Source organism: Indicator indicator, chromosome 7 (assembly GCF_027791375.1).
Source record: "Indicator indicator isolate 239-I01 chromosome 7, UM_Iind_1.1, whole genome shotgun sequence".
NCBI classification, from domain to species: Eukaryota; Metazoa; Chordata; class Aves; order Piciformes; family Indicatoridae; genus Indicator; species Indicator indicator.
The window spans coordinates 31,660,369-31,672,842 of record NC_072016.1 but is presented as its reverse complement, the minus strand read 5'-3'; the positions used below and the strand labels follow the sequence as shown (position 1 = coordinate 31,672,842).

At 42.2% G+C, this 12,474-nt stretch overlaps 1 protein-coding gene across 1 annotated transcript in view; it reads right to left on the bottom strand.

Moving 5' to 3' along the window:
• The window catches only part of ZRANB1 (zinc finger RANBP2-type containing 1), a 50,004-nt gene that overhangs the window by 17,965 nt on the left and 19,565 nt on the right, over positions 1-12,474 (bottom strand). Inside the window, exon 4 of the mRNA XM_054382144.1 lies at positions 862-1,049. Coding sequence (XP_054238119.1) covers positions 862-1,049 — 188 coding nt within the window. The remainder of the gene's footprint in view (positions 1-861; positions 1,050-12,474) is intronic.

The following is a 12,474-nucleotide window of genomic DNA, read 5'->3' as shown; positions in this document are numbered from 1 at the left end:
CCACTTCTCAAGGCTTTAGCTACATTTGTCTTGCTTCATCTACTCTTAATTATTCAACCTTAAGCATGCCATCATCTTCACGTGCTACTCAGGCCTGCTACTTCTCAGGAACACACACTTTCAGAATTGTGTTAAGCATGAAGAGGAAAGGAGGAGGAATAAAAATTTAACTGTGATTAGGTGAAAAACCTTAAGTCTGAACTTAAGAAAACAGAGGAGAAAAGGTAACAATTATTTATGGGTCAAGTAACAAAGGAAAAAAAGAAAAAGGTAGAGGAGGACAAAAAAAAAGTAACAAAACTGAGATGGACCATACAAAAATGCACAAAGAAATGGAACATGCAAGAGCAATGAGGTTCCTCCACAGTGAGGAACCAACCAATCTATAAAATGGGTAAGTCATGAGAAAGATGTAGCAATTCTCCAATGTAAGAAATTTGCCCTTCTCTGGAAGAGAAGCTCCTGCAAAAACCATGGGAGGAGGAGCAGGTAGACCTATTCATTAACAAAAGTCAGGAAAAAAAAAACTATACTGTCATTGATATCCCTGTTTTGGTCCCAGGCCATTTCCTCTCCCCCACCCAAAGCACAGGAAGCCTCACAATAGCTCACTTCCATTGCCAGTAAGGTCCAAACGTGTGCCAAAACTGCTCATTAATGAGAAAACTGAACATCCTCAAGACCACCACTTATGTAAAGTCTTAAAGTAAACTCGCTTCTTAAGGAGAACCTCAAAGGCACAAAGCAGCAATTTGTGCATTCTAACAATATCAGCCTCTATCTTCCAACAAATACAGGTCACTGCCTGCAAACAATGGAGTGGTTACATAAGGTTCTTGCTGAAGGACCAAAGCAGCTCACCTCTGTGAGCAGAATTGCTAGCATGTCTTGTCTCTGGAAGCGTATGGCCAGATGTACAAGCGTGTACCCCACGTCGAAAGCAGAAGGGCGGTTTAGCAGGCGTACTTCATCTGCAGTAAGCTGGCGGGCGATATCTCCTCCTGATGACTTGTAAGCTTCAACAGCAGCCAAATCCCCTTCTACAACTCCTGAAAACAAGAAAAAAAATAATCATTTTACATGATGACTGACCCATTCTGGATCAAGCTACCTTATTTAACACAGTTTTCCATTATTCTGCTACAGATCTGACATCAATGATCAACTGCATATCCAGAAACTATAGTTTTCTGTTTAAACAAAAAAAAAAAATCTACAAAAATATTTACACTTACCTCACCTCCTAGACCATTTCCACTATCCAAACTAGTCTGGAGATACGGCAAGTCAAAAGCCAGTTGTGAAGTGATGCTGAGGACCCTTGTGAAATACCTGACATAACATACTCAGTGGTGTTTCCTCCAGCAGGACTGATGGGAAGTCATTCATTCATAGTACAGAGATTAGTTTGAGTATTTCACCTTCCCTTTTAACTTAACTGAAAATAATGGATCTAAGAAACTGGTCTATTATTTTTGGAATAGAAGTTGTTGGGTTTTTTTTTCCCCAAATATGGTTTAAAAACAGTGCTAGAAGAGGGTACAGAGCACAGGATTTCTTTTCAGTTCATCATCTCTGCTACTAATTGAATTAATGTATTAGTTCAGGGTACTCAAAACTTAAATGAGGTACACATGGTATGTACTTCCTACAGTAAGACCGTGGAGGTGGGGGAACACTAATGTTTTCCAGAGTCTGTGGGAACCTCTAGCTTCTGTAACATGTTTCCTATCAAAGCCACTTGTGCTGAGTGGATTCCTTAGCAGCAGTTACCAGAATACACCATCAACACAATGCAGTGGTATGGGTTCTAATAGAAGACTTTCTAAAATTAGAAACTCCTTCTCTTTCTGTGTTCACAAGAGAACATTGTAATGCTGAATTGGGGAAGAGTGATGTTAAGACCATTTTTAAGACAGAAGTAAACAGTTCTAATTTGCTATTGAGAAGCAGCCTTATTTGCAGCAGTTCAAGAACAGCAGAGTACAGAAGCAACAAAATCTTTTCCCCTATTTTCTGTAGCTATTCCTCCCTGCCAACTCCTAAGAGCTAGCAGTCAAGCAGAGATCACAAAGCTACAAACTGAGACTCCGTTTTACCCTTCAATCAATTTGCTTAACAAGACTCAAAAATTGATCAGAAGGGAGAGAGGTAAATTTCAATCAGGGCTCTCACTCCTGTTCAGGACTAAGATTCAAAAAACAGACTGAAAAACAAAGCAAACCAAAAATCCCTCCACCAAACTCCAAAATCCCCACATAAACTGCTACCAGAAAAGCACACTAACCACCAGGTTGCTGGATAATCCAGGATTTAGGAAAGCATTCTTAGCTCAGCCCAAAAGTCTGTCATTTTCAATGCTGCGATTACAAAGCTTTCAGAAGAAATGCAGTGGGGAAATGGATTATCAGTGAAAGACATTTCTCTACAAAGTTATCAGCTCTGCTTACTAAGCCTCGACAGACAGAAGTTAGATTATTCTTTTTAATGGTGCTCTAAAGCAGAGAAGTTCCAGAACAAAAACTCACCTGCAAGTTTCACACATCTACCCATTCAAAGACTCAAAAGTCCACACCAGGGCAGAATGAAAACAAGATGTGACACATTCTTACATCACAGATGCACATTTCTGGTCTCCATGTACAGAAGACATTCCTATTCTACTCCAGCAGTAATGTCTCCTTCTACTTAAGTGCCTGTGTACTCACCCCAGATGAATGCTCCCATCCTGGTGGCGTTCAAGGCCAGGTTAGATGAGTCCTTGAGTGACCTGGTCTAATGGAAGGTGTCCCTGCCCAGGGAACTAAATGATCTTTAAGGTCCCTTCCAACCCAAACCATTCTAAGATTCAATCAGCTACAGAACTAGTTAGATAAGACTTAAGTCTGTAGAAGTGAGAACTTACTCTATATCAATAATATTTTATTTTAAAGAAGAATTGCTACCAATGGAGAAAAGTTACTTCAGCGAAGGGAAATGAACACTGAAAATTAATTAATTTTCATGATGTTCTCCAAAGCACACATCAAAGAAATGCAGTATGAAATGTGATCAACATAGCTGTTCTTCTATTACAAGATTTTCACTTCCATATGGAACTAAAATAACCAAAAGGTCCAGCTTTATCAGTATATGCTGTATCCACAACAAGAATGCCAACTGCAGCATTTTATTTCCATGCATCACATTCATTCCACTGATAAGGCAAAACCAAGGCTGCCTGTGGTTTGATTCCAACCAAATGCAGCAAAACTGGCTTGTTGAGGCTTTTCTGTAGCCATGTATGCATACATAGCTAAAGACACACAATTTCTCATGACCTGCCCTCTTAGAAGAAATTATACTACAGCTTTGGCAGCAGATCAACTGAGAATCCACAGGGAAAGAAGAACTTTTATGGAAAAGCATATTCCCTGCTATATCACAATACCCTTAATTTCCTCTTCTTGAAGTAATTCAGGGAAGACCTCTTATTAAAGACTAATCACTACCTTATTCCCTTTCGTATTTTAACCATTTCTACTGACACCTTCCACCACACCATCCAACAGCAACCATACCAACGGCTACCCAAGAATGATAGGTAGTCACTCTGATAATCCAAATATCCCAGCATAATTTCAAAATTCAAAGAAACAGCCCCAAAACAATTTTTCAATTACTTGATCAGACTTATATCATCCTAACAGTTGGTGGCCAGGCTGTCAAGTACAAACTAGGCAGTGTAGAACACACTACCAACTGCTGAGTCAGTATTTGTCACCATTCTTTTAAGCCCCCACCCTCAGCTGCTCAGGGAACTTTTACCAACCCACTCCTAACCAAACCTCAGCAACAACTGATGCTGGGAGGCAGCCATGTGAGGTCTGGCAACGCCTTCCAGCACTAACTACTACAAGCTGCAGTAAGGTTCCAAAAAACAGTGACATGTGCTGCAGGCAGCTCCACCAGTTCCTGCAGTTTATTCCTATGTCTTGCAATACTTGACATTCCTAAAAGCCCCACATCCTAGAATTAATGATTAAAAATTTTATATAAGCTGTTATTTTAAAAGTACATTTCACAGAATCATGCAATTGTTTAGGTTGGAAAATACCTTTAAGATCATGGAATTAACCCAGCACTACCAAGTCCACCACTAAACCATGTCCCTCATCACATCTACATGGGCTTTTAAACACTACTGGCGTAGGGATTCAACCACCTCTCTAGGGAGCCTGCTCCAGGGCTGGACAACCCTTTTGGTGAAAAAATTGTTCCTAATGTCCACCCTACCTTCCCCTGACACAACTCGAGGCCATCTCCTCTCATCCTATTGCTTGTTACTTGGGAGAAGAGACTGATGTCCACCTTGCTACAACCTCCTTTCAGGTAGAGAGTAAGCCTCCTTTCCTCTAGCCTAAACAAAACCCTCCACTTCCCTCAACCACTTCTCAGAAGACCTGTTCTCCAGATCCCTCACCAGCTTTATTGCTCTTCTTTGGACACACTCCAACACCTCAATGTGCTTCTGGTAGTGAGGGGCCCAAAACTAAACATGGCATTGAAGGTGAGGCCTCACCAGTGCCAAGTACAGGGGAAAGATCATTGCCCTAGTCCTGCTGGCTGATTTCCAAACCTCAGTGATGCAAAAAACCCAGGCAAACTGTATATGCTTTCTATGCCTTATTTAAAAATAGAGGTTGAAAATGTGTTGGCAACACTTTATCTAGAACACCAGTGATGGTGTGCTAAATTACCCATCAAACTAGTACATTCATACCTCATGGAGGGATGGTGATGTGACTATGTGCAGGCATCAGATCTGGTCATCCTCTGTTCTTTAATCCAAACAAGCAAATTACTATTCCTGCTGGGGAGAGCATCAGGAAATTTATAGATCAAGTCCAGACAAAATCACTCTTGAATGCACTATCCATTTTGTAGCTGAGTCTCAACAGATGAATGTGACACCCACAAAAATTAAAAAATAAAAAAAATTCAAGCTACGCAGAGCTCCTTCTGCATAATTTTTTGCACAGAGCCCATTACAAGCGTATTTCCTTGCAAGCTTCCTCTTGCAAACCTACTGCATGCTCTGATGTCTTCCACTAACCTACACTGAAATACTGTGACCCACGTACCCAGAGCATCACTACTGCAGGGTTGATATTCTGTGGTCATCTCTTTAGTTCCTCTTAGCCACAGCAAAAAAAGTCCAAGTTTCCCTTTACCCATTCTACCAAATATCTGCTCCATTTTAGCCCCTTCCAAAGAACAGGGAAAATTCCTGACAACTCATCAGATGCCAGCCTGCTTCTACTATCAGTCAGAAGTCTAAAGCCCAGCAGAATACTGAGCAGAAATAGAGTAGTAACAGGCAGACTACCAGAAATCTGAACTAGAAAACACAAATCTGGCTCCAAAACTATGGGGTAAACTTGCCTACATGCAACACTCACAAAAACTGCCTGCACCACTCCAGAGCTAGGCCTTAGTACACTTCTACTGACAATAGGAGCCTACAAATGGCTTTGATTTCTGTCAGATGAATGACAGCCTCCAATTCATTAAGTCTATTTAAATAAAGCTTAACAAAACACTATTTAGAAGAAATATTACAGCAATTTTTACTGATGTCAGAATTCACTACACTTCATAACATACAAGTGCATGATTACTTCCATGGGCAGTCTCTGAACTGTGTTCTGATCCAGGGGCTGTGCCAGTTGGATTCTTCCCCAGTGACACCCACTGCATTCCTCAGGCTGTTGAAATGTCAAAAGAAGAGTGGCATTTGCCTTAAGATTGTTCACACAGCACCCATGAGCATTCCAGAAGCTGGACCTCTTGTGAAGGCAGAGCTCTGATCAGCTGCAAGAGCTACACCACAGCAAACAAATCCTTAGTACTCAAGGTCTGCTTCTGATCCACAGCAAGAACAGCTTCTCTTTGAAGGGGACTTCTGAAAACCTCTTTTCATGCTGCAGCTAAAAACACCAGTCTGTGTGTGTCCACCATCAAGTTTTGCTTTGTTTAATGCACAAACCCAACTATAACCTGACCTCCTAAGTGACAGGATGGAATGGCAAGTGCCGCACCCAAGTCATGAGGAAATAAGTGCAAGTTAATATTCTGCATTTACAAGTTCAGTGGTGTCCCCATTTGCAACTGAGGCTTTTACTCTTCGTGGAAAATTCTTTCACAGCACGAGGAGCCAGCATTTTTTTCTACAACTATCTTCTTTAATAATCAATATTGCACAAAATCACAGAATTGTGGTTTTAGCCTAGCTGCCAAAACCAAACTACTTCAGCTAACGTGCTATTACATTTGTTCTTTAGAACAAGTAAAGGACCTGCTGGAGAGTAGCGCTGCAGAAAAGAACCTTGAAGTCCTGGTTGATAAAGAAGTTATCCATGGGACAGCAATGTGCCTTGGTGCCAAGAAGGCCAATAGTATATTCAGGTGCATTAAGAAGAATGTGTCCAGCAGGTCAAGGGAGGTTCTCCTCCCCCTCTACTCAGTCCTAGTTAGACCCCATCTGGAATATTGTGATTGTGTACAGTTCTGGGCTCCCTAGTTCAAGAGGGATGGGGAACTGCTTGAGAGTTCTATAGAGAACTACGAGGATGGTTAAGGGACTGGAGCATCTCTCTTACAAGGAAAGATTGAGAGAGCCTGGGGCTGTTTAGTCTGGAGAAGAGAAGGCTAAGAGGGGGTCTTATGAATGTCTGCAAAACACTGGAGGACGGACTGTCAGGGAGGGATGGAGCAGTGTTCAGCGACGTGGGGGGGATGGTGGACAGTTACCAGGGAGCCAAGGGGTACAATCAATCCAAGGGAAAATTCGGATGCTCAATCATTGAGGGAGATACTGTATTACTGGGAGGTGTAAGAATCTTATACGTGGGCTGCTGGAGGTTAGGGTGGGATCTTGGGAGATTCTTTCTGGAGGTGCATTTCCTGGATGTGAGCTGTCCTGTTGGGTACGACAGCTTTCGGATGAGTGATTGGTGGGACGTATGGTGTGAAAGTACTGTAGATGCTCATAGACGGTGGAGGTTTGTCCTTTAGTTATTGTGTTTTACTGTGCATTTTGTAAGTGATTACGTTATAGGGTTATTGTGCACATTTCTAAAAGAAAATTGGATATATGAAATTGATGAGTGACAGCTTACATGTAGATGCAGACTGTAAATTTATTGCCCAATTATACTCCAGTGAAAGTTGCTGGATATGATGGAGGTGGACAGGTCTATGCAGAGAAAAATACTAGGGACTTAGTTTTAGTAATTTATGGAATTGTTAGTTGCAAGTGCAGAACTGTTCTGATTGGAACATGGCACGGAGATGTGGGACTGGGGCAATAATCTGTTCTAGGGAGTCAGGTACACATGCAGCTAAGAGTGGAGGCTGGGAACATGGTCCACCTATTTCACATATCCACCAGTTCCACAACAGCAGCAAGGTATCAATATGCTGTGAGACAGCCGAAAAGCAAGTAAGGACAGGGAATAGGAACCTTCACTTTAACCACATATACTGTCAATTTAGTTAAAGGTTCCTCCATAATACCTCAGCTGAACAGCTATGAAGACAAATGAGCACCTGTAGAGCAGCTAAAAGCAGCAGGTCAGACAGCCTACAGCAGCTGATTCTGCAGTAGGCTTCTGACCCTCTCTAAGCCTGTTAAAAAAAAAAATCATCACTGTATACATTTTTAAAGAAAGCACATATATAGTCTTGTACATACTACAGGGAAAGCATTCTAAGTCTTTGAAAAGGGTGACCATAATTAAGCTGAAATGGAAAGAGAATTCATTTCAATAATATACCTGCTAAAATAAATATATGTTTTGCTAAATTAATGGACGGGTGTGAACATGCCTCTTTTTCAATAAAGTATCTAAAGAACAACCCAAAGATCTGAGATTTCTTCAGGTCAAGGAGGTAGCAATGCAACAGAAAAAAACATGTTCCCACATCTGAGCAGACTACAAAAGGAAACACATCACCTTAAGGAGGTCATTGTGCCTCACATGTGGGATGACTGTAATCAACTTCACTATTACTGAACTGCTTGGTAACAGAAGGCAAATCTCTCCAACAACCAAACTACACATTTCAGAAGTAGAGAGATTCCCCTGCAACATACACCAGATCGGAAATAGAGCCCTGTGTTGCTTCTCTTCTACTAGAGATACAATTGCAAGTGGTATATATCACACACATGAACTCATTTACTCATCTCCAGACTCACCCTCAGATTGGTTTAAGTGCCAAGGCAACCTTCCAGCAAATGAGGGGCTGATCAACTGACCCATTAAAACCTAATTCTGATGCTTGGCAGAAATCTTAGTGCTGCAACAGCACTGAGAGTGCTGAGGATGTGGTTTGACCACACAAGCTGTAGCATTCCCTGGACCTCACCCTGGACTATTCACCAAGGGTGAATGAGGCAACCTTAAAGAAAGTTTTATCAATAACTACTCCATTTCAGCATTTTGAGCACAAAAACCATTTAGTCCAAGCTCTCCTGTTAGAGGAAGAGCTGCTTTGCAAGCAAATATGACACATCAAGGAATATAGAAGAGAAATATCTGAAAAAATCTTTATAGGCCTAACCACACCCTTCTGTTCATTCTCCCCTTTCTTTTCCAGGATTTATTAACACACAATCAACAGCTGATCACTCTTTAGGTAGTGACTGCTTGAGACAGAATTTTCTGCATTACTGAATTTAATTATTTGAGCTCAACAACTTGCATCAGCTTAAAAGTAACTAACTTCCAAGAAAAAATATACCATAAACCTGAAGCCATCCTATGCATGAGAGCATGACTAACACCTTTTCTTTTTCCATGCAAACAGCTCTTACTACACAGACTGCGTGTAGGGGTATGTTGCTAAGTTATCATTACAAGGGAAAGCAGCAAACACAGAAGAGCCACCATGGAACTGTTGAGGTTGGAAGAGATCTTTGAGATCATCAAGTCCAACAGCTTGCCTAGAGCTGCTCCCACCACTGCTACTAAGCCACTACCACTAAACCACATCCCTCTGCACCACATCCAGGGATGCTAACTGCACCACCTTTGTTTAAAGATGCTCTTATGCCCTCTCCTGTACACAGCTTCCTTGTTGTGTTAAAGGCAATCAGCTGCTCACAGGGTTACACCCTAAGGAAGGCTGGCGGGCAGAAAATCATGAATGATATTAAAGTTAACGATCAGTTCTTGTAAAGCAAATATAAATAATTATTTATAACATCAAATAGCTCTGAACATTTAAAAATGGAGTCAAGAAATAAGTCTCTGGAGTTAAGATTTTCTACCACGAGCAAGGCCTGTAGAAGTTTTCTGTACTCACACAAAAGTCTTTATGACAGAATATATGTATAGGACGTAGACACCAATCCAACAAGATTTCTTACCCAGGTGAAAGCTGTACACTTACATCATTGTTACACAGCAAGCAGACAAGGACGCCAAGTCATACATCCCAGTACAACAAAGGAATTGGGGAAGGAGGCCAGGCTGTACAGCTCACAGCAGGGACTCTTTCCCAACCACCCCACAGGCAGTTTGCCATATTTAACCAAGACCAGCATGGCAGGTAATCACCTGTCAGTGACTAATTCATGCTATACCTCCCCAAGCTAGCTTCAGCTGACTCTGACACTAGCATGGAATGGTGCATGACCTTCGACCATCTCCAGAAACTCGTTCCCACTCACGCTCTTTTGCTTATTACAGCACAAACAGCCCCACTAAGGTTTAGCTCTACCATGGATGTCAAGAGGAAACCACACTGGGTTTATTAAGACAGCAAAAACAACAAACAAAATAATTATCAGAGCCGCCACAAAAACATTCCCTAATCAAGCTTCATTATGGCAATGATTTTCAGACTTTTTACAAGAGCTTGTAGTGAGAGAACAAGAAAGAATGGGTTGAAGCTTGAGGAGGGGAGATTTAGACTGGATATTAGAAAGAAACAGTGACAGTGGTGAGACACTGAACAGGCTGACCAGACAGGCTATGGATGTCCCCTCCCTGGAGGTGTTCAAGGCTAGGCCTTGAGCACTCAGATCTAGTGAAAGTGTCCCTGCCCATGGCAGGGGAGTTGGAACTAGAGGATCTTTAAAGTCCCCTTCCAACCCAAATCATTCTATGGATCTATATATTAGCTTCCAGGTGCACTTCATTGTGTACTAGAATACAAACATGCCAGGAGGACAGAAGCAAGCAGCTTGGAGCACTACTGTGGGTGGCAGTGCCAGCTGGAAGCACCCTTGTACATCAGTCCCTTCAGGCTTTGTTTTTAGTGCCACGTGCTCTGCAAGACACGGAGCAAGAGCTGGCCTCCAAATCTCCAGTAGCTGCTGGGCTGTCTGGGACACTGCCCAACCAGCTTCATACCTATATCTGGACAGGATGGTTCTCCTTTCCCATGGGGTTTCTGAATGTCTGGGTAACACATTTGGCACTACTTCAAAACCTGAAAGGAGAAAAAGGACACAAAAAACCCACAACAACTTGTAAGAGAGAAAAAGTAACTGACAAAAGGAAAAGTATGCAGCCACATCTACAGGAACGCTAGGAATGAACTATCAGTCCTTTTAAGGATGCACTGCAAAACAAGAGTCATTACAGATTGCTTTAAACATTTTGGATTTAAGAAACACACTCCTAGTTTTCTTTCACAGAGCTAAGAAGAAGGCATGTCTACTTGATCTACTTGGAGTCACCATATCCCAGCAGCGTAACTCCAGCTTGTGATGGATTGGGGCCAAGGCAGGCAATTCTCCCCCTCTGCTCTGCAGAGACCACATCTGCAGTGCTGGGTACAGCTCAGGAGTCCTCAGCACAAGAAGGATGTGGAGCTGTTAGAGAAGGTACAGAAGAGGCCACAAAAGTAATCAGAAGGCTGGAACACTTCTGCTATGAAGAAAGGCTGAGAGAGTTGGGGTTGCTCAGCCTGGAGAAGGCTGCAGGGAGATCTTACTGTGGCCTTTCAGTATCTAAAGGGGCTTCTAAGAAAGATGGGGACAGATATTTTTAGCAGGGCCTCTTGTGAAAGGGCAAGGGGTGATGGTTTTGGACTAAAAGAGGGAGATTTAGACTAGAGAGAAGGAAGACATTTTTTACCCTGAAGGCAGAGAAAAACACTGACCCAGGTTTCCCAGAGAGGTGGTAGATGCTCCATCCCTGGAAACATTCCAGGTCAGGTTGTTTGGGTCTCTGAGCAACCTGCTCTAGTTGAAGATGTCCATGCTAACTGCAGGGGGGATGGACTAGACGACCTTTAAAAGTCCCTTCCAACACAAACCATTCCATGATTCCTCACTGGCCTGAACCAAGAGATGAGCATATTCTTGCAGCAGTAAATCAGCAAGGTTGGAGAAGAAAGGAAAAGAAGGAATGTGTTTTCCTTTTAATCTGTGGGCTACAACTGAAGCTCAGGAGTTAAGTGCACAACTCAGGGATCCTCAGCAGTCGCCTGCAGCAAACACACTCTGCTAACATCACTGTAAAACCCAGCCCTGAATTGCCAGAAGAGGGGAAGCTTCAGCAAGTACTGAAATGTAAGCCCCAAGCAAACTCAGAATGATCAAAAGGTTTTATAGTTATGACCATGTTCATCCATTTGTACTAAAATCTACAGCCAGCTGTAACCAGATTCACCAGGGCCCACAGCAGTGTCCCTGCACATCAGAGTCCCTAAGCCCCACAGGCCATCCAAGTCTCTTTGGCATAGATACCATAAGTTATATAAAAGACAAAGGAGCTTAATTTTAAATATACATTAGCTCCCCCCCAAGAAAGGGGTCACCTTAGACTTCACACTAACTTTGTACAAGGCCAGCAGAACACACTGATGTCCTTGTAGAAGCCATGTGTAATTTCTTGTTGTAATTCAAACTGGCACTTGTAGCAAGACATGTTATTCAACAGCCGAATTTACTACATGTTCTGCTTTGATTTAGTAAGTTTTACCCAAATGCATCAGTCTCATCCTTTTGAGAAAGGATCACATGATGGATACATTCACTGCTGCAAAGAGCAAGTCAATAACAAAAGCAACATTCAAGTACACTTGGGGAGTTTGAAAGGGGGAATGCCACTATTTGAAAAGAACACTCTCCATCAAGGTCGCTAGTCATACAAGAGTTACACTCATCAGTTCTGCACAGCCTAGGTTTGCAAGGAATAGAATCCTCAATGGCACATTTACTGAGACGGGTAGAGCATTGCTGGATGTCCAGACATGCACGCAGAGGTACTGTTCTAAATTCACACAAGATACACATTCCAGCTAAAAAGAACGGGTGTGGAAAAAAGAGCCTAGTACATGTTTTTAATGAAACTTGACGTTAAACATCTAGAAAAAAGGATTTTACACTAGGGATGAGATGCAAAGAGGTACTTCAACTGAACAGTTCTCCTAAAGTATCAAACATTTTCCTTGGTACCTTCTGAAAGGCAATTT